Below are 25,056 nucleotides of genomic sequence, written 5' to 3' on the forward strand. Positions count from 1 at the left end.
ATATTCTTGGGGTTCATTCTTTGACAAAAGCCACATTAGAAATCATTTTGAGGTCAGCTTTTTTTTTTTTTTTTTTTTTTTTTTTTTTTACTGTGGTCTTCTGCTAAGAGACGTCATCTTCAAACTCCTTTCGAGGCTTATCGGAACAGCTGAAGTTTCTGGGCTATGTGAAGTTGAAGCTTGTAGGCTGTAAGACAAATGTCTTATATGTAGAATGGAGTGTGCATACTTTCTGCTAAGGGTCAGATGGTCTGCTGCAGTAAATTCACTCTGCCTTTGTACAAATGAGGGTGCCTGTGTTTCAGTAAAACTATGAGAAAGACACGTCTGCTACATATAATTTATGAATATCACAAAGTCATCTTCTAGTTCTTTTCCCAATCATTTTAAACTATAAAAAATATTCTTAACTTGTGGTTCAGCAACCTGGATTTAGCCCATGTGCCATAGTTGCCAACAGCTGCTTTAAACTATCTTTTCCTGAGAGTCTTAGAGTTGATCTTTGCTTAGAAACCATTTATTAAATTTCATGTCATTTTCTTGAAATCAAGAACCTTCAAAACCATGTGATCCTGGTTCCTGACAAATTTTTTTTCTCTAGTTTCACTGTCTCTGCTCAGATTTTATGGTAAACAGCAATCAGAAACCAGCAAATGACTTCATCACCTTTCTGGACATCTCCTTAGCTAGATCACCTGTTCATTAGATACATTTCTACTTCCCGTATGAATAAAGGTGACAGTGTTACTAACCTTTCTGTCGCTGCATAGGAGGATCTCCTTTCCTGCATTTCCAATAGACTCACTTTTCAACATTACCTTCCTGCAGCCTTGTCAGTGCCCATGTAGTTCCTAGTAAGTCTTCTTAAGGCTCTTCCGGCTTTTGATAACACCCTCACTGACCTACCAGTTTCTGCCCATTCCTCGGGCTCTGAAGCCACTTTTCCATTTTACCTTTATGTTACAAAAGCACCCTATTTCCAGATCCCCAAATCTGTACCAGTGATGTATTGCTGTATTAACAATTGCCTCAAAACTCAGAAGCTTGAGCCCTCAAGCATATGTTAGGTTCAGATTTCTCTGGCCAGGAATTTGAGTGCTCCAGTAGGAGTTCTGGCTCAGGGTTCTCGAAGTTGGAGTCAGATGTCAGCTAAGGCGATAGTGTCTGAGGGCTTGAGATCTGCTTGCAAGATGGATCAGGCACAGGGCTGTTGGCAGGAAGCCTCACTTCCTTGCCTCGCTGGCCTCTCTACTTAGCTGTTTGAGTTCCCTCAACATGGCAGCTGTTCCCCAAATGCAGTGACCAGAAAAGGGAAAGAGCAAGGAGGAAATCAACGAGCCTTCTATGCACCTAGTGTCAGTAGGCACACACCATCACAACTGTCTTATTTCATTAGGTAAAGAGGTGGAGTACAGCCCACACTCAAGGAATGGGGGAATTCATCCCACCTCTTAGAGAAAGAAGTATCAAAGGATCTTTGGGCCAAGACTGGTTTGGCTCAATGGATGGAGCGTAGGCTTGGGGACTGAAGGGTCCCGGGTTCGATTCCAGGCAAGGGCATGTATCTTGGTTGCGGTCATATCCCCAGTAGGGGGTGTGCAGAAGGCAGCTGATTGATGACTCTCCCATATCAATGTTTCTGGCTCTCTATCTCTCTCCCTTCCTCTCTGTACAAAATCAATAAAATATATATATTTATAAAAGATTTTAAAGGATCTTTGGAACACTTGAAAGCTTCTCCATCATAGCTCAATGATAATCACTTAGGACTGTCTTAAGGACGCCATTTTTTATAGTTTGCTTTCATAGGAGGCATAGCCGTCTTAAATTGTAGCTAGATTGGCTAAGACTGGTTTGGCTCAGTGGATAGAGCGTCAGCCTGCGGACTGAAAGGTCCCGGGTTCAATTCCAGTCAAGGGCACGTACCTTGGTTGCGGGCACATCCCAGGTAGGGGGTGTGCAAGAGGCAGCTGATCGATGGTTCTCTCTCATCGATGTTTCTAACTCTCTATTCCTCTCTCTTCCTCTCTGTAAAAAATCAATAAAATATAATTTTTAAAAAAATTGTAGCTAGATTGGAACTATTAAAAATTTCTTACTATGAGATAATCTCCACCAATAAGATGATCATTTAGGACACATGTGTCAAACACAAGGCCCGCGGGCCAAATCCAGCCCGCCAGGCCTTGCAATGTGGCCCGCACCGCGCTGTCATCACTGCACTCCGCTGTCAGTTTATGACATTGTCAGTTTATGACTGTTCAGTAAACCATTCGGCCCGCGATTTAGGCTGGATTTTAGATTTTGGCCCCTTCTCTGATTGAGTTCGACACCCCTAATTTAGGACATCTTGTTCATTTACTATTTTAGTAAAATAATTAAAATTTTGGCCCAATATTACTCCTGTTTTATAGAGTCAGCTCTAATAGGAAGAAGGATATTAATATTTATTAACTAAGAAGTTGATATTGGAAACTGCCATGTAACTTTAAGATCAAAGAGAAAATTTATTTAAGATCAAAGAGAAAAGCATATTCCTAAATTTAGAGCAGGTCTATGGTAATATACAAATTTCATCCCGAAACAAACTAGACTTAGCATACTTATAATTCATTTTTAAAACAGAATTATACCTAAATTCTTTTACACCAGTTTTGTAAAAGTTACAGAATTTTAGAACTGGAAAAAGCCTTAGAAGTCACCTGGCTTAACATGTTCATTTTACAGATGAGATAACAGAGGCACATTAAGTGAGTTTTCTTACTCAAAGCTATTATCGTAGGTGTAATTTCTGAATCGTAGATAGCAGGTTAAGAGGTAGACTATGGCTGTGCTGTTATAAGTAGACTTTTATATATGTGGGTCCTGCTGGTTTTTGGAAGGATGGGAGTAAAGTAATCCATGTTGTCTTACTTTCTGGACACCTGGAGACTGTCCAAAAACTGACTGTTTCATTGTGGTGCGCATGTCTATGTCAATGCAGCAAAGCAAAGCGAAAGAAGAAAAGAGAGGAAGCTGAGAAGCTACCGACGGTGTCGAAAGAGATGTATTATAACATCACAACGGACTTAAAAGAAATATTCCAAACCACAAAAGATAACAGTGAACAGAAGGACGTGCCCCATGTGGACTGTGAGGAAGAGAAAGCAAAGGAAGTCCATGTCTCTGCAGCTCCAGTGACGGGGGCCGAGCAGCCCAGCGGGTTCACATTTTCCTTTTTTGATTCAGACACAAAAGATGTAAAAGAAGGTATTTTTTTTTTCTTCTTTTTTTACTATTTCATTCTAGGCAGTTTAAACTTAACTGACTGAGCCTACATTAAGTGTAATATAGAAAACTATTCTTTCTTGCACCAAGATAAACAGTAGGTCCTATATCACATGACCATAAATGCAATGTTCCTGGAGCTGTATTTAACACAGTAGAACATTGTTTCTGCTTAAAGGGAGCAAACTTCTAGCATATGAAGGGAAGCTAAAGAATAATGTTCAGCATACCTTCTGTTGAAGAGGTATATACTAAGTCATATATTTAAATAATTTCATATCTTGACCTAGCCAGTTTGACTCAATGGATAGAGCATCGGCCTGCATACTGAATGGTCCCAGGTTCAATTCCTGTTAAGGGAACATGCCCAGGTTGTGAGTTCTATCCCCATTGTAGGGCATGGAGAAGGCAGTGGATCAGTGATCCCCTCTCATCATCAATGTTTTTATCTCCCTCTCCCTTCCTCCCTGAAATCAATTTAAAAAAATTTTTAATAAATAGTTTCATATCTTAATTGCAGTTGGAGAAGCCATGACTTATTAGGAGAAAGGAAGAAATGGGTAACCTTAGCTTTATGTAAATGTGCTATTTCATGGATATCCCAGTTGTTTCAAACTTTATCCTTGATGATTTGCCAGAACCTAGAGAAAAATACCAGTACCAGTATTGTTATACCATCTCAGGAGGTTACTGCTGAAGGCCAACATCGTACAAAAGTTAAAACGCCTATTCCTTTGCCCTAGCTGGTTTGGCTTAGTGTTTAGACTGTCCACCTTGGAACTAAAGGGTCCCAGGTTCGATTCTGGTCAAGGGCACTGCCTGGGTTGTGGGCTCGATCCCTAGTAGGATGTGTGCAGGAGGCAGCCAATAATTCTTTCTCACTATTGATGTTTCAGTCTCTTTCTCCTTCTTCCTCCCTATCTGAAATGTACAAAAATTTATATATTTAAAAAATAAAATAAAACAACCCTCTTCTTTACGGCTACTCTTTACCTAGTGTTCAGATTGGAAGTGCAGCTTTTCTGGAACTTCATTGTGAAAAGTAGGATAGAGGAGAATTCATCCACACCTAACTACAGTGGATTCTATTTAAAGATCAGCAGTTAGCCAAAACTGGTTTGGCTCAATGGATAGAGCATCGGTCTGCAGACTGAAAGGCCGTCTTCTGTCTCTCCAACCACGTCCCCGCGTCTCGCACCTCAGCACAACAAACAATTATTCTTGCGCTCCACTCTATAAGCAAGCCCCTCTCACTTTCTGACCCAATGGCAGTCAGTCCAGCTTCTCCCCAGAAACTGGATTTCAGAGAGATTGGGAGCTTGTCTCTCTTCGGATTGAAGAAAGCAATGTTCCCCGCATGCCAGGATCCACCGCCAGCCTGTATTGTGTGTGTGCCGTACCTCCATTTTATGCCAAAATTGTTCTTTTCTCTTTCTGTCTAGTTGTAGAACTTCCACTCAGTAGGCTTTCCCGTGGTTCTGGGTGATAGACGTTTTGTCTTTTAGTTGTAGTTTTGAAATTGTTGTGCACAGTAGCAGTTTGAATGTTTACTGATGCCACCATCTTGGATCTCCTCCGATACTACCTATTCTTAATGATTAAGATATTGTAAGTGTAGACATATACTAACATGGTGAAAATAATGAAATGAGTGTGTTTACAAATACTTGGTTATTCATTACATCCCTGTCATCTTTTGTGGTCATGGTGATACAGAGACGTATGCAGTTGAGATAGTGAAACCTGGTAAGACTGCCTGGCATGTAGCCCCTCGTTTCCAAGACAGCAGTTCCGAAGAAGAAGATGTTACTGAAGAAACAGATGACAGGAAGTCCAGCCCAGGGTAAGCAAATTGTTTCTTAACAGGTATATTTCATAATGCAAAATACCTTGAGTTTGATATGTTTTAGAAATATTTTAGAAAAATTGAAGCTTATTGTTTTAAGACAACTTAATTTTCTCCTCTCAGCTTATTTAGAGAGCTCTGTAGCCTTTTTGTAATGAGCATATTTCCTTTTCTTGAAATATGGCTAGTACTGGGTGGAGGTTATGCTATTCACAGGCAAGGGAGCCTAACACTGAAGTCTCTAGTCTGGAAAGAAGATAGTACGGCTGGCTGGCTGCCAATCCATGGAAATATTGATAAATGGAGTAGCTAGCAATGGTAGGATCAGCAATGGAAGGAAGAGTGTGGTATGCTTACACAGTCTTCATCATCAAAGCTTTCAAAAGAAGAGAAGAATATTGACTAGAAAGAACATCGGGTTACTTTATCTCAGCAAAATAAGCAAAACACAAATATATTTGAGAAACAGTTAATTTATGTTTTCAGGGTAAATACTTCTTCTCAAATATAGAAATTAACCAATATATGTCTGTTTCTCTCTGTCTGTCTGTCTGTCTTTCCAGAGAAGTATCATTACCTGCGAAAGAGACCACTAGATTTTTTTTTTTCTCTAATAGTGATGAAAGACTTCTCGGTAAGTCAATTTTTTTTAAGTCACCACTGCACATTCTGATACAATCACATTCATCCATGTAAGAACTCTTCAGCACAAATCCTGACTCTCTGCAGTTCGTATGGCTTAGCCTTCTCTGTTAGACTGATGCATGTTGACATTAAAGTTCTACAGGGCTGAGAGTTTCCTTTTATCACCTCCCTCATTTATTATCATAAACAGGTCTTTTTTAGTTTCAAGGACTTGGGAAGATGCTAGACACAGCACTCATATTATTTTATTACCTGAAAATTCAAGTGAAACCTCATTTCTTTTTTCTTTCTTTAAAAAAAAAAAAAATATATATATATATATATATATATATATATATATATATATATATATATATATAATTGATTTTTTGCAGAGAGGAAGAGAGAGGGATAAGAGTTAGAAACATTGATGAGAAAGAACCATCAATTAGCTGCCTCTTGCACACTCCCTACTGCGGATGTGCCCACAACCAAGGTACATGCCCTTGACCGGAATCAAACCTGGGACCTTTCAGTCCGCAGGTCGATGCTCTATCCACTGAGCCAAACTGGTTTCGACTGAAACCTCATTTCTTAAAGCCTAGCACAAACATAAACCATAAAAGTTTCATAATAGTAAATGGTATGCAAACAATAAAATCCTTACAATTCTACATTTCCATTTTGTAAAATAAAGACAAAATATTTTTTTACAAAATGGAAATGCTATAATTCTTCCAGCTACAGCAGGTAAGTGTGCCCAGGGACTCCATGCACTGCCGGGAGTGCAGGAGCTGCCTGAAGGGAGACCCGAATCACACCTATTGTTTTGATCCAAGTTAGAGGCATAGGTACTCACATCTTCTGACAGCCCCATCTCAGATACAGCTGGACTACAGAACAGCCATCATTCAGAACCCCCTGAAATTTAGTTGAACAGCAGTCCTACAACTAAGGATATAGAGAAGCCACATCAATATTGGTGGCAGGGGTGGAGACAGAATTGGCTGGTCCCACACCCACTTGTGGATAAAAATCTGGAGGAATATTGTAGATGCGGGGGTCCTCCCTTTCGATTGAGGAGTCACAGTCCTGCATCCGACCCCTCAGCCCAGGGTTCCAGTGTTAGGAAGAAAATTCCCCATAACTTAAGCCTTTAAGGGCCAGTAGGGATTGAGACTGAGGCTGCTGGAGATCCTGATAGGTCCACTCTGTTTTTAGGGCTCTGTATAATATTTTTTATTTCATACAATGCATTCTTTATTTCTAGTTGATCCCTTTTCACATCCTCAGAGTTCTCATTTATTTTATCGGCCTTTTCTAGGAAATTCTTGAAAAACCTTATAACCGTGGTTTTGAACTCTATCCAGTTGATTGTTGTCCATTTCTTTCATTTGTGATCTGTTTCCCTGTCTTGGCATTTTCGCTGCTTCCCTGAGTTGGTAGGTGGCTTTGTGTGCTAAGGTGTCCTATATGGTTCAGGGTGTCAGCCTCCCAGTTATCTGAGGTGGACACTCTTGGTGCACCCCTTTGTGGACTGTGTGTATAGCCTTGTTGTAGTTAAGTCTTGATTGTTAAGTCTTGATTGTTGTTGGTATCACTGGGAGGAACTGACCTCCAGGCCAATTGGCTGTGAGCATTAGCTGTGCCAGGAGACAGCCTTATTCGACTAGACTTGGAAAATTGCAAAGGCCTCTGTGCTCAGTTTGGATGGGGCAGAGTTTCAGGGTGAAGCCTACAGCCCTGGCTTCCCATCAGCTCCACCCTATTAGGTTCCTGAGTCTCAGTGTTTCTCAGTGTCCTTCAGTACTCACTGCAAGCACCTTTAAGAGAAAGGTGCCCTCGAGTTTCGCCCGCTACCAGACAGTCTAGTCTCTCCCCCAATGAGCCTGGAACTGGAGTTCAGCACAATCCGAAGCTATTATCTCCTTCCCGCTAGGGAACGGCAACCAGGCACTCAGCCGCCCCTCCTTTCCGACTTCGTCCTCTCTCCACGTGCGCACCGTGTCTCCATTCCTCAGGCTTTTAAAGCTCCTCTGATTTTCCTTCTGGTTTTCTCTTTCCTTCTATTATAGTTGTAGAATTTCCAGTCAGTCAACTTTCCTGTAGTTCTGGGAAATGTCCACTTTATATTTTATTTGTATTTTTTGAAATTGTTTTGTGAGGCTGCAGTTAGGCGGTTACCTATGCCGCCATCTTGGTTCTAAACCCATGTCTTTTTGGTCTAGTTGTATTGTACAAAGGAGGTAAGAGCATACAGTGGAGTTAAGATTATCTGTTTAATAAATGGTATTGGAAAATTGGACAGGTACATGCAACAACAAAAATATAAGACACCAATTTAAACCATACACATGAATACAAACTCATATTCGGTGAAACACTGAAATGTAAGACACAAAACCATAAAAATCTTAGAAGCAAACATAGGCAGTAAAATCTCAGACATTTCATGTACCAGAATTTTCACTGGTACATCTCCTAAGGCAAGAGAAACAAAGGAAAAAAATTATTGAACTATATCAAACAAAACTGCTGCATGGCAAAAGAAACCATCCTCAAAATGCAAAGGGAACCAAATGTGAGAACGTAATTGTCCATGATACAAGTGTTAGCAGGTTAATTCCCAAAATATATAAAGAACTTTACAAGTCAACAAAAGGAAGGTGTAATGGGTAAAGAACCTGAATATAAACTCTCCAAAGTGGACATATGGATGGCCAAGAAATGTGAAAAAATGCTCAACATCACTAGTCAACAGATATGAAAATGAAAATGACAATGAGGTATCAACTCACACTTGCAACAGGTTGCAAAAAGTAACAGTTACTGGGGAGGATGTGGAGGAAAGGGAAACTTGGTCCATTGCTGGTGGGAATGCAGACTGGGACAGCCATAGTGGAAAACAGTATGAAATTTCCTTAAAAAACAAAAAATGGAACTGACATTTGACCCAGCAAGCCACTACTGGGACTATGTCCTAAGAATCCTGAAACAGGCCGAAACCGTTTTAGCTCAGTGGATAGAGTGTTGGCCTGCGTACTGAGGGGTCCTAGGTTCGATTCCGGTCAAGGGCATGTACCTTGGTTGTGGGCACATCCCCAGTAGGAGGTGTGCAGGAGGCAGCTGATGGATGACTCTCTCATCGATGTTTCTAACTCTCTATCCCTCTCTCTTCCTCTCTGTAAAAAGTCAATAAAATATATTTTTTTTAAATTAAAAAAAAGAAAAAAGAATCCTGAAACAGGAATCAGTGAATACGTATCCCTATGTTCATAGCAGTGTTGAGCTGGAAACAGCCCAAGTGCCCATCAGTAGATGAGTGGATAAAATAGCTATGGTACACACAATGGAATATTAAGCAGTTGTAAATAAACACGGATCTCCTATTCTTTGTGACAACTTGAATGGACCTGGAGAGTATTATGCTAAGCAAAATAAGCCAGTCAGACAAAGACAAGTATCATGTGACCTCATTTCTATGTGGAATGTAATGAACAAAATACAATGACAAACAAAATAGGTCCAGAAACATGGAAGCATAGAACAGAGTGATGAATCTCAGAGGTAAGGGAAGAGTTTAACCAAATAATGTATATGACTATATAGATGGCCCACAGACAAAGATAGTAGTGTGGTGATTGCCTGGAATAGGACTGGGGCAGGTTTGAGGAGGGAAATGTTGAGAAAATGGAGGACATCTGTAATATGCTCCATAACACCAAAAAGATCCTACAACCAAGATACTCTATCCAGCAAAACTATCATTTGGACTTAAAGGACAGATAAAGAGCTTCCCAAACAAGACCAATATTACATGAAATGTTAAAGGGCTTCTTTAACTAGAGAAAGTTTTTAAAATAAAAAATATGAACAATAAAATGCAATAAATGCATACCAACAATTAATTGAATCTGAAAAACAAAATAAATGAACAAGCAGAACAGAAACAGACTCATAAGTGCTTACAACTCTTTCAATTTGTCCAGCCGGTCTTCCAGCTTTTACCAGAGGCCGAAAAGAAAAGAAACAGACTCATAGATGCAGAAAACATTTTGATAGTTGCTAGATGGGATGGATGTTGGGGCAATGGGTGAAATATGTGTTATAATATAGTCACTGGGATGTAATGTATTTGACACTAGTAACATTGATGTTAAATGGGTACCAGTTTTATCAGGATGGTCATTTAAGAAGTTATAGGTCTAATCACCAGGGTATACACTTGAAACTAATATAATGTATGTGAAATGTTATTGAAAAATTAAAAATTACCTAAAAATAACAAACTTGAAAAATTAGCATAAATTCATGGTTGTTTCTGTAGGTCCTAACTAGAATTAAAGACCTTGAAAATGTCAGCAGTAGAATAGTACCCTTTTTTATAGTAATTTGTTTTCTTATCTTGCTTTATCTTCCCTGAGTAGGTTCTGACTTATTCTGGAGAGGAATGGGAAGTAATATTAGTAGGAATTCTTGGGAGGCCAGAACAAACAACCTGCGTATGGTGAGTATTTGTATTTTCGCATTGTCTGCATAAATAGATACTATGTTACCTTTGTATTAATATATGCCTTTTGTAAGAATACTGGCATGCCATAACCGGTTTGGCCCAGTGAATAGAACATCAGCCTGTGGACTGAAGGTTCCAGGTTCGATTCCGGTCATGGGCATGTACCTTGGTTTTGGGCACATCCCCAATAGGTGGTGTACAGGAAGCAGCTGATTGATGTTTCTAACTCTACATCCCTCTCCCTTCCTTTCTGTAAAAAAATCAATAAAATATATATGTTTTTAAATATATTTTATTGCTTTTAAAGAGGAAGGGAGAGGGAGAAAGGGATAGAAACACCAATGATGAGAAAGAATCATTGATTGGCTCCCTCCTGCTTTCCCCCTACTGTTGATCAAGCCCGCAACCCAGGCATGTGCCCTTCAGTCCACAGACTGATGCTCTATTCATTGAGCTAAAGCAGTTAGGGCTAGAATATTTTTAAAAAGAAAGAAAAAGAATAATGGCATAAGGTATGAAATCTAAGACAGAAAGAATGAGGACTGAGAACATGATTTAAACGCTTAGAATTACAATGCTGGAGGGAACTTTGAGGTTGTTTGATGCCACACACACACGATACAAGTGAAGAGAAGACCGTCCTAATCCAGTCCCTGGTCCGAGTTCCAGGCTTCATTAAGTAGCAGGGAGTCAGGGACTTCTGAAAGGCCCTGTGAGTTTCCGATATCACACTTAGCACCCACCATTTGAATCATCCCTGTTCAGTTCAGGTGAACACTTCCACAGTGGTCTCCACAACCATGACACTAACTTTTACTGTATGGTTACTGAACTCCCTGAAAATAACTTACATTTACTTTTATGTTTTTATAGGATTGCCGGAAGAAACATAAAGATGCCAAAAGGAGAGTGAAGCCAAAACAAAAAGTGTAATTATGTGTTTTGATACTGATTGTGAACAAGATTCACCTGTGGAAATTGGGTGAACTAGAAAATAATTTTAGCTAACAAAATCTGGCTAATGGATACCCTTCTGTTTGTTATTGCTATGTTTTTCTGTAGGTTCTATTTCTACCTAAGTACTTCAAAAAAATTAAACTGAACTTTTTTTTTTTTTAATGAAGCACATGATAGTTCCTCAAAAAGAAGAAAACTTTTTGTATATAATCTTGTTGCCCTCCATCCTCAGTGACGAATGGGCATCTTCTGATGCAAGGTTTACACAAAGCCTTTTATAAATATATGGCTCAGCCTGGCTAGCGTGGCTCAGGGGTTGAGCGTCAACCTATGAACCAGGAGGTCACAGTTTGGATTCCTCGTCAGGGCGCATGCGGGCTCAATCCCCAGTGTGGGGTGTGCAGAAGGTGGCCAATCAATGGTTCCTTTTCATCATTGATGTTTCTATCTGTCTCTACCTCTCCCTTCTTCTCTAAAATCAATAAATATATATATTTTAAATTATAAAATATATGGATCAGAGCAATTGTGGTTTTCACGTTAGGTTTTGCGTGAACTTTGGCTACTTGATTATTTTGGATTGTGCCAAGTACACTTTACCTCCATTCTGTGTTTTTTGTTTTAAGAGATTGAACACAAGTCAAACTTGAGTTTTAAACTTGCTTTCAGGTAAGTAACGAACTGAAATGCAGGACATACCAGACCAACATTCTAGGAGAGTTCTGGGAAGACCAGAAAAGGACAGCAAATAGAGTCTTCCTATCCTCCTCCTCCAGGAATTGATAGAGGCAAGCCCATCAATCCCACAATTCTAGTTAGAACAGAGGCTTACGGGAAATCCAAGCGTTTGTAAGGTATGTAATCACAGGAGTAGAACCCTAAGTCCCTATAGGGAGGCAGATTTAATACCTTACTAAATGGGACAAGAATGAAGACAATCCTATCAAACTTGGCTCTGTACAAAAGTATGTTAGCCTTGGCTTGTGTGGCTTAGTTGATTGAACGTGGTCTCATGCACCAAAAGGTCTCCATTTGATTCCCTGTCAGGGCACATACCCAGGTTGTAGGTTTGATCCTCAGTCATGATCTATGAAGGAGGCAACAAATGGATGTCTCCCTCACACCAATGTTTCTCTCACTTTCTGTCTCTCAAAATCAGTTAAAAATATAACATTAAAAAGAAAAAAATGTGTTGGCCGAAACCAGTTTGGCTCAGTGGATAGAGCATCAGCCTGCGGACTGAAAGGTCCCAGGTTCAGTTCCAGTCAAGGGCATGTACATTGGTTGCAGGCATACCCGGTGGGAGGTGTGCAGGAGGCAGCTGGTCAATGTTTCTCTTCTATCGATGTTTCTAACTATATCCCTCTCCCTCTCTGTAAAAAAAAAAAAAAAAAAATCAATAAAAAATATATATTTTTTAAATTATGTATAAATCCCAAGGGATTATCATTGAAACAATGTGTATATCTGAAATTAAGCATTTATTGATTTACATCTTGACTGAATATAAACTTAATGAGGGCTGAAATGTTGTCTTTGTTCATTATGTCCCCACTGCCTAGAATCCTGTCTAGCACACAGAGGGTGCTTAGCGCACAATTTTTTAATAAACCGGGTCCAAGGAACTAAGAGTCAGTCCTGTGTTTCCAGTATTCAAAATTCACAGTAAATGGAAACAACCACTCGGCAGGATAAAGAATCCAACGTCCACCTTGTGTTGATGTGTATTTCATTTACACATTATCTATTCCTGCGTAACAGGTTATCTCCCAGCAGTCACTTCTTACAGAAACCAATTTGGTCAGACTCCTTGAGGACTGTTCATCTCCTTGTGGTGTAGTGGGTGTGGCTCTGTCTATCCTGAGTCTCCACCTCTCTATTAAAGACCTTAAAGGGCAGGTTACAAGGTCTTTTTGAAGGGTTTGTGAACCTGTCTCTCTGAAATTTGCAGCATATATTGGGGGCTTATTGGGATATAAAATAGGTGTTCAGAAGGATTCCCTCTGGGCAGGTGGGGTCTGGCAATGAGTTAGTTGATTCTATGGGTACAAAGCCAGTGCCCTGAATTAACCTAATAGTCCAATCACATCAGTTTGGGGGACCATGTCAGCATCATCTCTATGGAGGGCATGGCATGGTCATGAGCTGCTAGCCAGACGTGGTCCTCCTCTGGGGTGAGAGAGGACAGGATGACACAGATGTCATGCCAGGTCAGGTCATGTACGGGGTCATGTACTCAGATTCCTTAGTAAAGGCGGTGGGGTCGTGCCTCTCAATCTGTGCGAGGTTGGAAATGGAAAATGGGATGTGTACCTGGACAATTCTCTTGGCTCTGGTCACCTCTCAGAAGGGCAGGACAGGGGGCTAGACACTGGGCTGTCTGGGAACAAGCAAGAGGGGGGCTTGCTAAGGAGGAGAGAGAAGGGTAATTGCAGACTGCAAAGAAGGCCTGGGGATAGGAGATCTCTGACAACTTCCCATTGCGGTGACAGAAGTTAATCCTGGAGAATGTTAAAATCTCTGGCCAGTGTGAATCATGGTCTAACTTATCTTGTGGATAAGGTGCTTTGTCCTGACCTCCATGGAAAGGCTGAGTTTCAGATTATGGAGAAGACATCCCAGAGGAGTGCTTTCTGGGGGGATGGGGAAAAATTCCCTGTAGTATAAATTAGGAAGAGGGGGTAAGCAACAAAGGGAGATCCGGGGAACAAGACTAGAGGGAAGGCATCCCCATCATCTTGTCAGGCTCTGGAGAGAGGAGGACAGTCTAATCCATGTGGCAGGCGTCCCTTGTGACAAGGAAGACGGTGGGACCTGGTCCCGGGGCGAAGCCAAACTGAAGAGGATTTCTTTCCTGGCGCTAGGTCTTTTGACTGAGATGAGAGCAAATCAGAAATCCGGTGGTGTGATCCAATTATCATCTCCCTGAGCTGAAATGAAGCAGTGTTGAGTGGGGGGTCAGCAATGGGAAGGAGTGGTCCCCACCTGGCATCTTCCTTGGCTGGTTGAGGAGGGCCCTTAGGGGAGGGAGGCCTAATCCAGGCCGGCAATCATGTCACTGAAATATGGTAGCAATCATACTTGGGTAAAAACTACTGTTTGAATTTTAGCCCTACTATTCTGACTTCGACCTTCACTTACTTGCTTTGTTCATCGTGCAATGGGCTTAGGGAGGATGAGTTCAAGTTCTGGGAAAGGTTACAGGCAGAACTTTCTTTTTCATTAAAGAGCCAGCCCTATGTGCACTTAGTGGTTATCTCGAAAACAATGTTCTGTCCAATTAAGAAAAGTGCACCTGACATGGTATTGAGATTGTGGGCATGTCTGGTCTCTGGCCCGCAAGGTCAGACAGCTAGGTTTGTCTTCATCATTCTTCAAACAGGCTAAAGCAAACTAGAAAGCAACATTTTATCTAGGAAGAACAGCAGAAAATTCCCAACAGTTTATTAACTACCTGCCCCTAAAGCCTCGCAGTCGTGTAGGGTCCGCCTGCGTGTGGTACTCTTGCTACTGCCCTGGCCAGCTCAATAAATCCTTGTTTGCTTTTTTAATAAATTAGCCTCCGGTGGTCTTATTTTGAACCCAGGGTTCGACCCCACAACAGTCACCCAAGTTGGATCTGGAGGTAAGCCCAAGTGGAGCTGCCGCTGCCTACTGCTCTGAGTAGCAAACTCAGGGTGATCCAAGCTGGGGCGATGGCTCCCCTTCCCCGTGGAACCCTCCCAGGTTTTGGCACCAAATGTTAGGGTCGCCGAAGGAGGAACACACGAGGCCAAAAGGGGTAAAGAATTGTGAATTTATTAGGTCATCTGGAAACCAGATGGGCTGAGCCCCAAAATGGTGCTAGCCCCCAGGGGTGGGGAGTCCCAAGTTTTAAAGGACTCTAGGTGGGCTTTTTCTGGGCAGAAAATTCTCTGGGTGGGTCCTCAAGGGAAAGATAGTGGTCTTAGCAAGTACTGAGCAAAAGGGAATGTTGGTGTAAAGGTCGTTGCCAGGGGAGGGGATATCCATTCAATTATTTAATCAAACCTAACACTCTTGAGGTGGCACTGAAGGACACACACAAAAGGGGAAGCGTCCCTGGAACACCCCTGACCACCCTACTCCAGCTCCTTCCAGACATAGCATAGTGGCTATTGGGAGTGGCTATTGGGCTTAGCCTGGGACTGACCGGTGGCAGAGCCACAAACAAGTCCCAGCCTGGAGGGCAGAGCCCGCTTAGCATAATTAAGCTTGACTTTATGAGCCCCATAGATCCTTCCTAGGTAGCTAATGGGCTGTGAGAGGTGCAACAAGTGCTGCCAAAACAAGTGAAACTCACAAGAACATTGTAACCATGTGACCACTACCTTGTTTACCTCTGGCGTTTGGATGTCTCTGTGGCCTCATCCACCTGGACCCAGCTTATTGTCTGTCTTTTCTTTAATCCTTTGCATCTCTCAGGCTTGCCAAACTCTTACTGTGCTGGCCCCGCACAAGTGGCCTCCACCTTTTTCTGAGAAACAGCAGGATCTCTTCAGATCAGCGAGCCAGGAATTGGAGAGTGCACCAGGATTGTCCAGCTGCCTGGTAAAGTGCAGCTTTTTTGAAAGGTCGATTTTTAAATTATTCACTTTAGAGATAGAAACATTGATTTATTATTCCACTTACCTATAAATTCATTGGTTAATTCTTGTCTGTGCTCTGACCAGGGATGGAACCTGTAATGTTAGTTTATGGGGATGAGACTCTAATCAAACTGAGTACCCGGACAGGGCAAAAATGCTGCTTGTTGTGAGCCACCTCCAGAGACAGTTCCGGCCGGCGAACCTGTGTTCCGGCCTCAGCGTTTCCCAGCTCCCGGGGACTGGGGAAGGGCTGCACCGGACCGGAGCAGCCCTGGAGCCCGGCTGCGTGGGGGTTGAGCTCACAGCCCACGGCACAGCTCCCGAGGCCGCTGCGGGGCGGGGCCGGTCCCTCACCGGAGGCGAGCACCGAGTGACAACTCCCAGGCGGAGGCTGCATGGAGCTCGGCGTGACTGTCACCGCCGGCCCCCACTGCGGAGTCGCCAGCTGTCTTCCCGGCACGCACCGCGGGGGCCTGACAGCTCCAGGGCATCCAATCGGCGTTGGGTTTGTAGCCTAGAGCCTGCCCTCACGCGCTGATTGGCCGGTGCGGTGACGCCCTCAGCTCGCGACACGCCCGGCCTCACCTCGCACTGCGGGCTCCTCGTGTGCGGCTCCGGCTCCCGGCGGCCTCGGTGCGGCGGGTGAGTGTCTCCTGGCCGCGCTCAGGTGCGCGCTGCCTGCTCCCGGAGGACAGCGCGAGTGCTCCGCGGGCGAGGAACGGAGCCGGGCCGCGGGCGCAGCCCTGGGAGCGCCCCTTCGCAGCGGCGCGGCGGCAGCCGGGGCGCGGCTGGGAGGGAGGGAGGCACTGGGAAGCCCAGGTCCCGTCGGAACCACGAGCGGCGCGCGGCGCGGCCGGGGCGCGGGCTTGGAGCCGGGAGGAGGCGGCTTCTCCGCTGCGACGGGGCTGGGGCCTTGAGCTAATCGGTAGGAGTTGAGGTCTTGGTGTTTGGCATAATAATGCAGTGATTTTTAATCTTTTGGGCAGTAGTAACTCCCTAAACAATGTTACCAAAGTTATGAGCCAACTTCATAAGTCTCATTTTCTATTAAAAAATAAATAAATAAATAAAGGAAAATAAAGAAAAGAAAAGCCCTGGCCGGTGGGCCAATGGTTACAGCATCGCCCGGGGACCTGCGGGTTGGGCGCGGACATTCCTGGTCAAGGGCACTTAATCTCCGTTGCTTTGCCTACGCCGCCCCGGCTGGGGTGCCCATGTTTCCCTCCCTCAGTCTCTCTTTCCCTCCCTTCCCACTTTCTCTAGAAAAAAGTTCAGCTAGGCATTCCTGTGGTCAGAACATCTGCAGAGCCCCCCACCCCCCATCCCACCCCCCTCCAGGTACTTGCTAACCCGGAGGCCCGGTTAGAACGCAGGTGCTGGCGCCCTTCTGAGGGGGCTGGCCAGACTGCTCCCATGGCTCCCACAGACCTGGCAATCAGGGAAGTGACCGGGATAAATGTGTTGGTAGCTAAAGATCTGGTCCTGAGATGAGGTACTGAACAAGTAGGACCCTGAAGGACTGTAGGTTGTAACGAGAGCGGAGGATCCAAAATGCCTTTAACTTCTGTTTAAGACCCTTTAATGGCACACTCTACTCAGAAAGGAATAGTAAATTAAAGTCTTTCTTTCCCCTCTATAAAACTGTTGCATCTCAAAAATAATGGCAAGGAAAAAAAATCTCTTGTAACAAACTTTTTGTTTTGATTACATGGCTCAATCTCTGTGATTAGGTTTTGATGTTTTCGGAATTTCTAGTCAGAAACCCCAGACTTCTGTAGTTATTGAGTTGTTAAGGTTTTCCATCTTCTCTTGTTTTCTCATCGTCACCTATTCTGTCCCCTTCTAATCTGCTGTTGGCTTGGAAATCTGGTCACCAAGCTCAATAGGATTATAAAGAAAGACTACTTGGGCCTTGAGGGGGAATGGACGTGAGGATACTCAACCAGATAGTCATGAGATTATTAGCAGAATTCTTTTTTTTTTTTTTTAACGTATTTTATTGATTTTCCACAGAGAGGAAGGGAGAGGGATAGAGAGCTAGAAACATTGATGAGAGAGATACATCAACCCAGCTGCCTCCTGCACACCCCCCACGGGGGATGTGCCCACAACCAATGTACATGCTCTTGACCGGAATCGAACCTGGGACCTTTCAGTCCGCAGACCGACGCTCTACCACTGAGCCAAACCGGTTTTGGCTATTAGCAGATTTCTTATAAGATACTTTTAAGACCTCACTAGAGACTGAATCAGCTAACTATAAGGTTTGTCCTATCTGAAAACCACAAATAAGCAATAAAAAGGATAAAATAGGACATTGGAATGAGCTGATAATTATTTGAATGTGAGTGAGATTCTCATCTCTTAGCTTAAAAAAAAAGTGTAGATCTCATTCCTCAATAGCAACTTACTGTGATTGAAGTGGAACAAAGGAGGTTGAAGAGATGAGGTTATTTCAAAATAGGTGCTTTCTGTCTGGTGATTGTAGGTATTTTTACTATTTAAAAAAAAATTTTTGTTGTTGTTAGTTTTAGAGAGGAAGGAAGAGAGAATGAAAATCAGTGAGAGAGAATCATTGACCGGCTCTGCCTGCTGGGGGCCGAAACACGGGCATATGCCCTTGAACAGAATCAAGCCTGGAACCTTTCAGTCCATAGGCTGATGCTTCATCCCTGAGGCAAGACTGCTAAGGCTAATTCTTAACCTATTTTGAGATTTTTTAAATTATTATTGAATTTATATTATCACTAGAGGCCTGGTGCACAAAATTGTGCACTCAGGAGGGGTCCCTCAACCCAGCTTGCACACTCTTGCAGTCTGGGAGCCTTCGGGGAGTGGTCCTAAGCCGCCGGTCAGCCATCCTTAGCACTGCGGCAGAGGCTCATGCCACCACCACTGCGCTCGCCAGCTGTGAGCCGGGCTTCTGGCTAAGCAGTGTTCCCCCTGTGGGAGCACACTGACCACCAGGGGGCAGCTCCTGCATTGAGCGCCTGCCACTTGGTGGTTAGTGCATGTCATAGCTACCCTGTTTCCCCGAAAATAAGACAGTGTCTTATATTAATTTTTGCTCCCAAAGATGCGCTAGCTCTTATTTTCAGGGGATGTCTTATTTTTCTATGCGCTAGGTCTTACTTTCGGAGGATGTCTTATTTTCGGGGAAACATGATATCAGTTGTTCTGTTGTTTGGTCAATTTGCATATTAGCCTTTTATTATATAGGATTAGATAGAATTCCCAAGTTGTTGTTTTTTTTGTTTGTTTTGTTTTGTTTTTTTAGGGCTATGGTTAGGTTAGGGCTAAGGCTAGAGTTAGGGTTAGGGCTCGAGTTAGGGTTAGGGCCAGGGGTAGGGCTAGGGCTATGGCTAGTGTTAGGGTTAGGTCTTAGGATCTCCCAAGATTTTTTTTTTGTTTACTTTTAGAAGCATGTTGTCTACAATTACTAAATTTTACATTGTAGATGAAAAATTGGTGAAGAATGTGATTTGGACACAAGTTTTGCAATAATTTAAAAATAGCCATATATCACCATCCCCACGAAATGGAAACAAGAAATTCATCATTCTTATCCTATTCCCAGTCATATTTATTTCTTCTCCAAAATAAAACTTGACTCTAACTCGTTTAAAAAAATTCTATATAATAAAAGGCTAATCAGTAACTTGACTGAATGGCTTAATAAACAGCTATGATGCACACGACCACCAGGGGCCAGATGCTCACTGTAGGAGCAGGGTTGGTGAGCACAGCAGCTGTGGCGGGAGCCTCTCCAACCTGCATATCTGCGCTAAGGATGTCCGACGGGGGGAGTGGGCCTAAACCATCAGTTGGACTTCCCCTGAGGGCTTCCGGACTGTGCAAGGGCATGTATTTAGTGGACTTCTAATAAATAGATAAAATAAAAAGACCAGCCGAAACCAGTTTGGCTCAGTGGATAGAGCGTCGGCCTGCAGACTGAAAGGTCCTGGTTTGATTCCGGTCAAGGGCATGTACCTTGGTTGGGGGCGCATCCCCAGTGGGGGTTGTGCAGGAGGCAGCTGATCGATGATTTTCATCGATGTTTCTAGCTCTCTGTCCCTCTCTCTTACTTTCTGTAAAAAATCAATAAAATATATATTTTTTAAAATAAAAAGACCACATATCCCTATTCTGCACTGTGTATACAAATAATTGGATCAATGACCTAAATATAGGAGCTAAAAATTAACAACTTTGTTTAAGGTAGTGGTTTCTTTCTTTTTTTATTAATATGTTTTTATTGATTTTCAGAGAGAAAGGAAGAAAGATGGAGAGAGAAGTAGAAATATGGATGAGAGAGAAACCCCGATGGGTTGCCTCCTCCATGACCCTCTACTGGGAATTGAACCTGGGACCTCTGGGTGTATGGATAGATACTCAACTATGAACCACGCTGGCAGGAAGGTAGTGGTTTCTTAGACATGACATCGAAAGCTCAAGTAACAACAACAACAAAAAATAGATAAACTGGACTTCTCTAGATTAAAAGTGTGTGTTTCGGATAACGTGAAAATAAAAAGTCCACAGAATGGGAGAAATTTTTGCAAATTATATAACAGAAGGAGCTTGTGGAATATATAAATACCTTTCAACTTAACAATAAAAAAGACAATTATACATTGGGCAAAAGATGAATAGACAGCTCTCTAAGAAAATATAAAAAATGCACATTAAGCACATGCTTAACATAATCATTAGGAAAATGCAAATGAAACCACAAGAGTTACTACTTCCTATCCAGTAGGCTTTCCTATAATGCAATAATAGTAATAAGGAGTGAGGGCTTAGAGAAACTGGAATCCTCATTCACTGCTGGAATAACAGAAAACAAGGCTACAGCTATGGAAAAAATTTAGGCAGTTTCTCAAAAAGTTAAACAATTACGATATGTCTTGGCAGTTTAACTCCTAGATATAAGCTAAAGAGAACTGAAAACATTAGGTCCACACAAGAACATACATTCATATTCATAGCATTCTTCATAACAGCCAGAAAGTGGAAAGTGTCCTAATGAGTGGGCAAACAAAATATGGCATGTTGATACAAAGAAAACTTCAGTATAAAAATAATGATATGTATATTACAACATGTATGAACCTTGAACATACAATTCTACATAAAAGAAGCCAGACAAAATAGGCTGTCATACATGATTCCATTTATATGAATTGTCCAGAACAGGAAAATTATAGAAGCAGCAGAATTATGGTTGTCGGGGCTGGAAAAAAGGTAATGGAGAGTGACTGCTAATGTGTACAGGTTTTTAGAGGATGGGAGGGAGCATTGATGAAAAAGTTCTGGAATTAGCATAGTGACAGTTGCACAACTTTGTGAATATACTAAAAATCACTGAATAGTATACTTAAAAAGGATGAACTTGGTATTGTGTGAAATTTACCTAAAAAAATAAATTTTGTTTTTTTTATTTATTTTTATTAAATATATTTTATTGATTTCTTACAGAGAGGAAGGGAGAGGGATAGAAGTGAGAAACATTGATGAGACAGAAACATGGATTAGCTGCCTCCTGTACAATGCCCATTGGGGATGTGCCTGCAACCAAGGTACATGCCCTTGACTGGAATTGAACCTGGAACCCTTGAGTCCGCAGGCTGATGCTCTATCCACTGAGGCAAACTGGTTATGGCAAACGTAATTATTTTATTTTAAATATATTTTATTGATTTTTTACAGAGAGGAAGGGAGAGAGAAAGAGAGCTAGAAATGTCGATGAGAGAATAACATCGACCAGCTGCCTCCTGCACACCCCCCACCGGGGATGTGCCCGCCCTTGATTGGAATCGAACCCGGGACCCTTCAGTCCGCAGACCGACGCTCTACCACTGAGCCAAACCTGTTTTGGCTTAAAGTAACATATAGTAGCATGGGTAGTAGTATGTACACTTATGTTAATGTATGGTAATTTTTTCTAGGCTAGACTTCTCTTTGAGAATAATAAATTTTATTTCTCTTGCAGCAAAAAAATGGTTCAACAAGTTCCAGAAAACATCAATTTTCCTGCTGAAGAAGAGAAAATCTTGCAGTTCTGGTCCGAATTTAATTGTTTTCAAGAATGCCTAAAGCAGTCAAAACATAGGTCAAAGTATGTGAATTTCTTGGAAAAGAGTCCTTAAGACTGGTCATTTCTTAGACTTTGTTCAATTAAGGCAGGAACTTTTTATTCACCTTGTGGTACCAGAGACTCCTAGCTCTATATGGTAGATACTCTCAGTTGTAAATATACATTGAATGAATGAGTTCTTAATTATTAGATTAAATTCCGTTTAAGAGTTCTGAATAGATTAACTTGAATGATCTAATGAAATTCCAATGTGAAATGCTATTTAAATTTGGACCACTATTGAGTAGAGTTTAGATATCACACTCTTCTTTCCACTTTTCTCATTAACACCTCATTAATTACTTAGACTAGCCTTCTGTAAGGGTGCCTCCTGCCTATAGTCTCCCTTCACCTAATGACCAGTTTTGTTTTCTTTTTAATCATGTGTCTCCTGCTCAAAATCTGATGAATAGCTTTATCGTTTAGCATCAGGATAAATAACCAATGAAGAATGGATGGCCCAATGGAGGCCTCTCCAGCTCCCCCATAACTAGCTTTTTTGAAGGCAGGACCTGCAATAAATACCTAATCATTTATCTGAATTTATCCACTCATCTACTGATGGGCACTTAGCCAGTTTTCAGATCTTAGCTATTGTACATTGTGCTGCTATGAACATAGGGGTGTATGCATTCTTTCTGATTGATGCTTCCGGTTTCTTAGGATATATTCCTAGAAGTGGGGTCACTGGGTCAAATGGCAGTTCCATATTTAATTTTTTAAGGAAATGCCATACTATTTTCCATAATGGTTGCACCATACTGCATTCCCACCAGCAGTGTACTAGGGTTCCTTTTTCTCCGCATCCTCACCAGCACTTGTCATTTGTAGATTAGTAACCATCTGACAGGTGTGAGGTGGTACCACATTGTCATTTTAATTTTCATCTCTCTGATGATCAGTGATTTTGAGCATTTTTTCATATATCTCTGGCCATCTGCATGTCCACTTTGGAGAAGTGTCTATTTAGGTCCTTTGTCCATTTTTTAATTGGATTGTTTGTCTTTTGTTAGTTGTGTGAGTTCCTTATATATTTTGGAGATTAACCCTTTATCAGATGTATCATTGCCAAATATGTTCTCCTTTTCATTTTGTCAGTAGTTTCTTTTGCTGTGCAGAAGCTTTTTTGATGCAGTCCCATTTGTTTATTTTGATGTAGTCCCATTTGTTTATTTTCTCCTTAGTTTCCTTTCCCCGAGAGATGTATCCATAACCGTATTGCTACAAGAGATGTCTGAGATTTTGCTGCCTATGTTTTCGTATAGGATTTTTATGGTTTCACTAAATACATTTAAGTCTTTTATCTACTTTGAGTTTACTCTCGAGTATGGTATAAGTTGGAGGTCTAGTTTCATTTTTTATTTTTTTTTTGCATTTATCTGTTTAATTTTCCCAGCACCATTTATTGAAGAGACTTGTCTTGACTCCATTGTTTGCTCTTGCCTCCTTTGTCATATTAATTGAGCGTAATTTGCTTGGGTCTATTTTTGGGTTCTCTTTTCTGTTCCATTGATGTGTATGCCTGTTCTCGTGCTAGTACCCAGCTGTTTTGATTATGGTGACTTTGCAGTATAACTTGATAGCTGGTATTTTGATTCCTCCAACTTTGTTCTTCTTTTTCAAGATTGCTACGAATATTTGGGGTCTTTTTGGTTCCATATAAATTTTTGGAGTATTTGTTCTAGATCTGTGAAATATGCAGTTTGTATTTTAATAGGAATTGCATGGAATCTGTAGATTGCTGTGGGTAATATGGACGTTTAATGTTAATTCTACCAATCTATGAACATGAAATACTCTTCCACTTGTTCATATTTCCCTTTTATCTTTTTTTTTTCTCCCAATGTTCTGTATCTTTTCAATTATAAGTCTTTTGCCTTCTTGGTTTATTATTTAGTTATCTTAACTTTTTTTGTTGTAGTGGTAAATGGGATTGTTTTGTTTAGCTTCTCTTTCTGAGAATTCATTATTGGTATATAAAAAAGTCATAGATGTTTGGTTTTGATTTTGTATTTTGCTACATTGTCAACTTCATGTATTTATCTAAAATCAATTAAAAAAATTTAAAAAAGATTTTAGTCACACTTTTTATTTTTTTAATATATATATATTTAAATATATTTTTATTGATTTCAGAGAGAAAGGGTGTGGGAGAGATAGAAACATCAGTGATAAGAGAGAATCTTTGATGGGCTGCCTCGTGCATGCCCCTCATGGGGTATGGAGCCCGCAACCCGGACATGTGCCCTGACCGGGCATTAAACCATGCCCTCCTGATTCATAGTCCATGCTAAACAGCTGAGCCACGCCAGCCAGGCATTCCCGGGTTTTCTTCCTGAACACTCCACTGAGACAGTTGCCATCTATTAAAAAATGTCCTACATTTTTATTGTTTATTTTAAACTAATCACATATCTTTATTCTTTTTGTTAGATTTACTTTCTATGATGGACCTCCTTTTGCAACTGGACTGCCTCACTATGGACATATACTTGCAGGGACAATTAAAGACATAGTGACAAGATATGCTCACCAGAGTGGGTTTCATGTTGACAGAAGATTTGGATGGGATTGTCATGGCCTACCTGTGGTATGTTTGAGTCACCAGCCGTATGTTTTCATTTTTTAAAAGCATTAGATTTCATCATATAACCTATATTAGTATGATGGAATATTTACTATAATCAGACTTTTTCTTCATTTCTATAATATTTATAGTTCATTTTCTCTAGATTTTTTTGAGAACTTATTTTTAAATGTTTTATTTTCTAGAATTCAATTGCATTTTATTTCATAGGGCAGGGCTGTTAACAATGTTATTGTATATTTTCAGGAATATGAAATAGATAAGCTACTAGGAATCAGAGGACCAGAGGATGTAGCCAAAATGGGGATTGTGGAGTACAACAATCAGTGCCGAGCAATTGTGATGAGATATTCTACTGAGTGGAAGGTATGTTCAGTTATTTTCAGTGGAATTGACAAAAACTTCTAGTTTAAATGGATGTTCAAGTGGCTTATGGTCCTTTGTGCATTTTATGATGCTCCCAAAAGTATGGCTGTCCATGTGAAGTTGTAACTTAAGGTGTCAGCTTTTCCTTTTTAA

The 25,056-nt window shown here is 41.4% G+C and overlaps 2 protein-coding genes across 5 annotated transcripts in view; both read left to right on the forward strand.

Annotated features, from left to right (window-relative positions):
• NOL8 (nucleolar protein 8) overlaps window positions 1-11,716 on the forward strand; it is a 36,890-nt gene extending 25,174 nt beyond the window's left edge. For all 3 annotated transcript variants that reach the window (XM_084899006.1, XM_084899007.1, XM_084899008.1), the window contains exons 13-17: window positions 2,984-3,249; window positions 4,984-5,110; window positions 5,677-5,747; window positions 10,165-10,244; window positions 11,124-11,716. In XM_084899006.1, coding sequence (XP_084755132.1) covers window positions 2,984-3,249; window positions 4,984-5,110; window positions 5,677-5,747; window positions 10,165-10,244; window positions 11,124-11,183 — 604 coding nt within the window. In that variant the 3' untranslated portion in view covers window positions 11,184-11,716. The remainder of the gene's footprint in view (window positions 1-2,983; window positions 3,250-4,983; window positions 5,111-5,676; window positions 5,748-10,164; window positions 10,245-11,123) is intronic.
• Window positions 11,717-16,363: 4,647 nt separating this feature from the next.
• The window catches only part of IARS1 (isoleucyl-tRNA synthetase 1), an 86,696-nt gene continuing 78,003 nt past the window's right edge, over window positions 16,364-25,056 (forward strand). The window contains exons 1-4 of one of the 2 annotated variants that reach the window (XM_084899004.1): window positions 16,364-16,456; window positions 21,807-21,932; window positions 24,384-24,540; window positions 24,784-24,903. In XM_084899004.1, the coding sequence (XP_084755130.1) occupies window positions 21,814-21,932; window positions 24,384-24,540; window positions 24,784-24,903 (396 nt within the window). In that variant the 5' untranslated portion in view covers window positions 16,364-16,456; window positions 21,807-21,813. Of the gene's footprint in view, window positions 16,482-21,806; window positions 21,933-24,383; window positions 24,541-24,783; window positions 24,904-25,056 lie in introns of both variants that reach the window. The other variant, XM_084899003.1, reaches the window with a different exon arrangement.

Source organism: Pipistrellus hanaki (assembly GCF_964339955.1).
Source record: "Pipistrellus hanaki genome assembly, chromosome: 11".
Classification (NCBI taxonomy): Eukaryota; Metazoa; Chordata; class Mammalia; order Chiroptera; family Vespertilionidae; genus Pipistrellus; species Pipistrellus hanaki.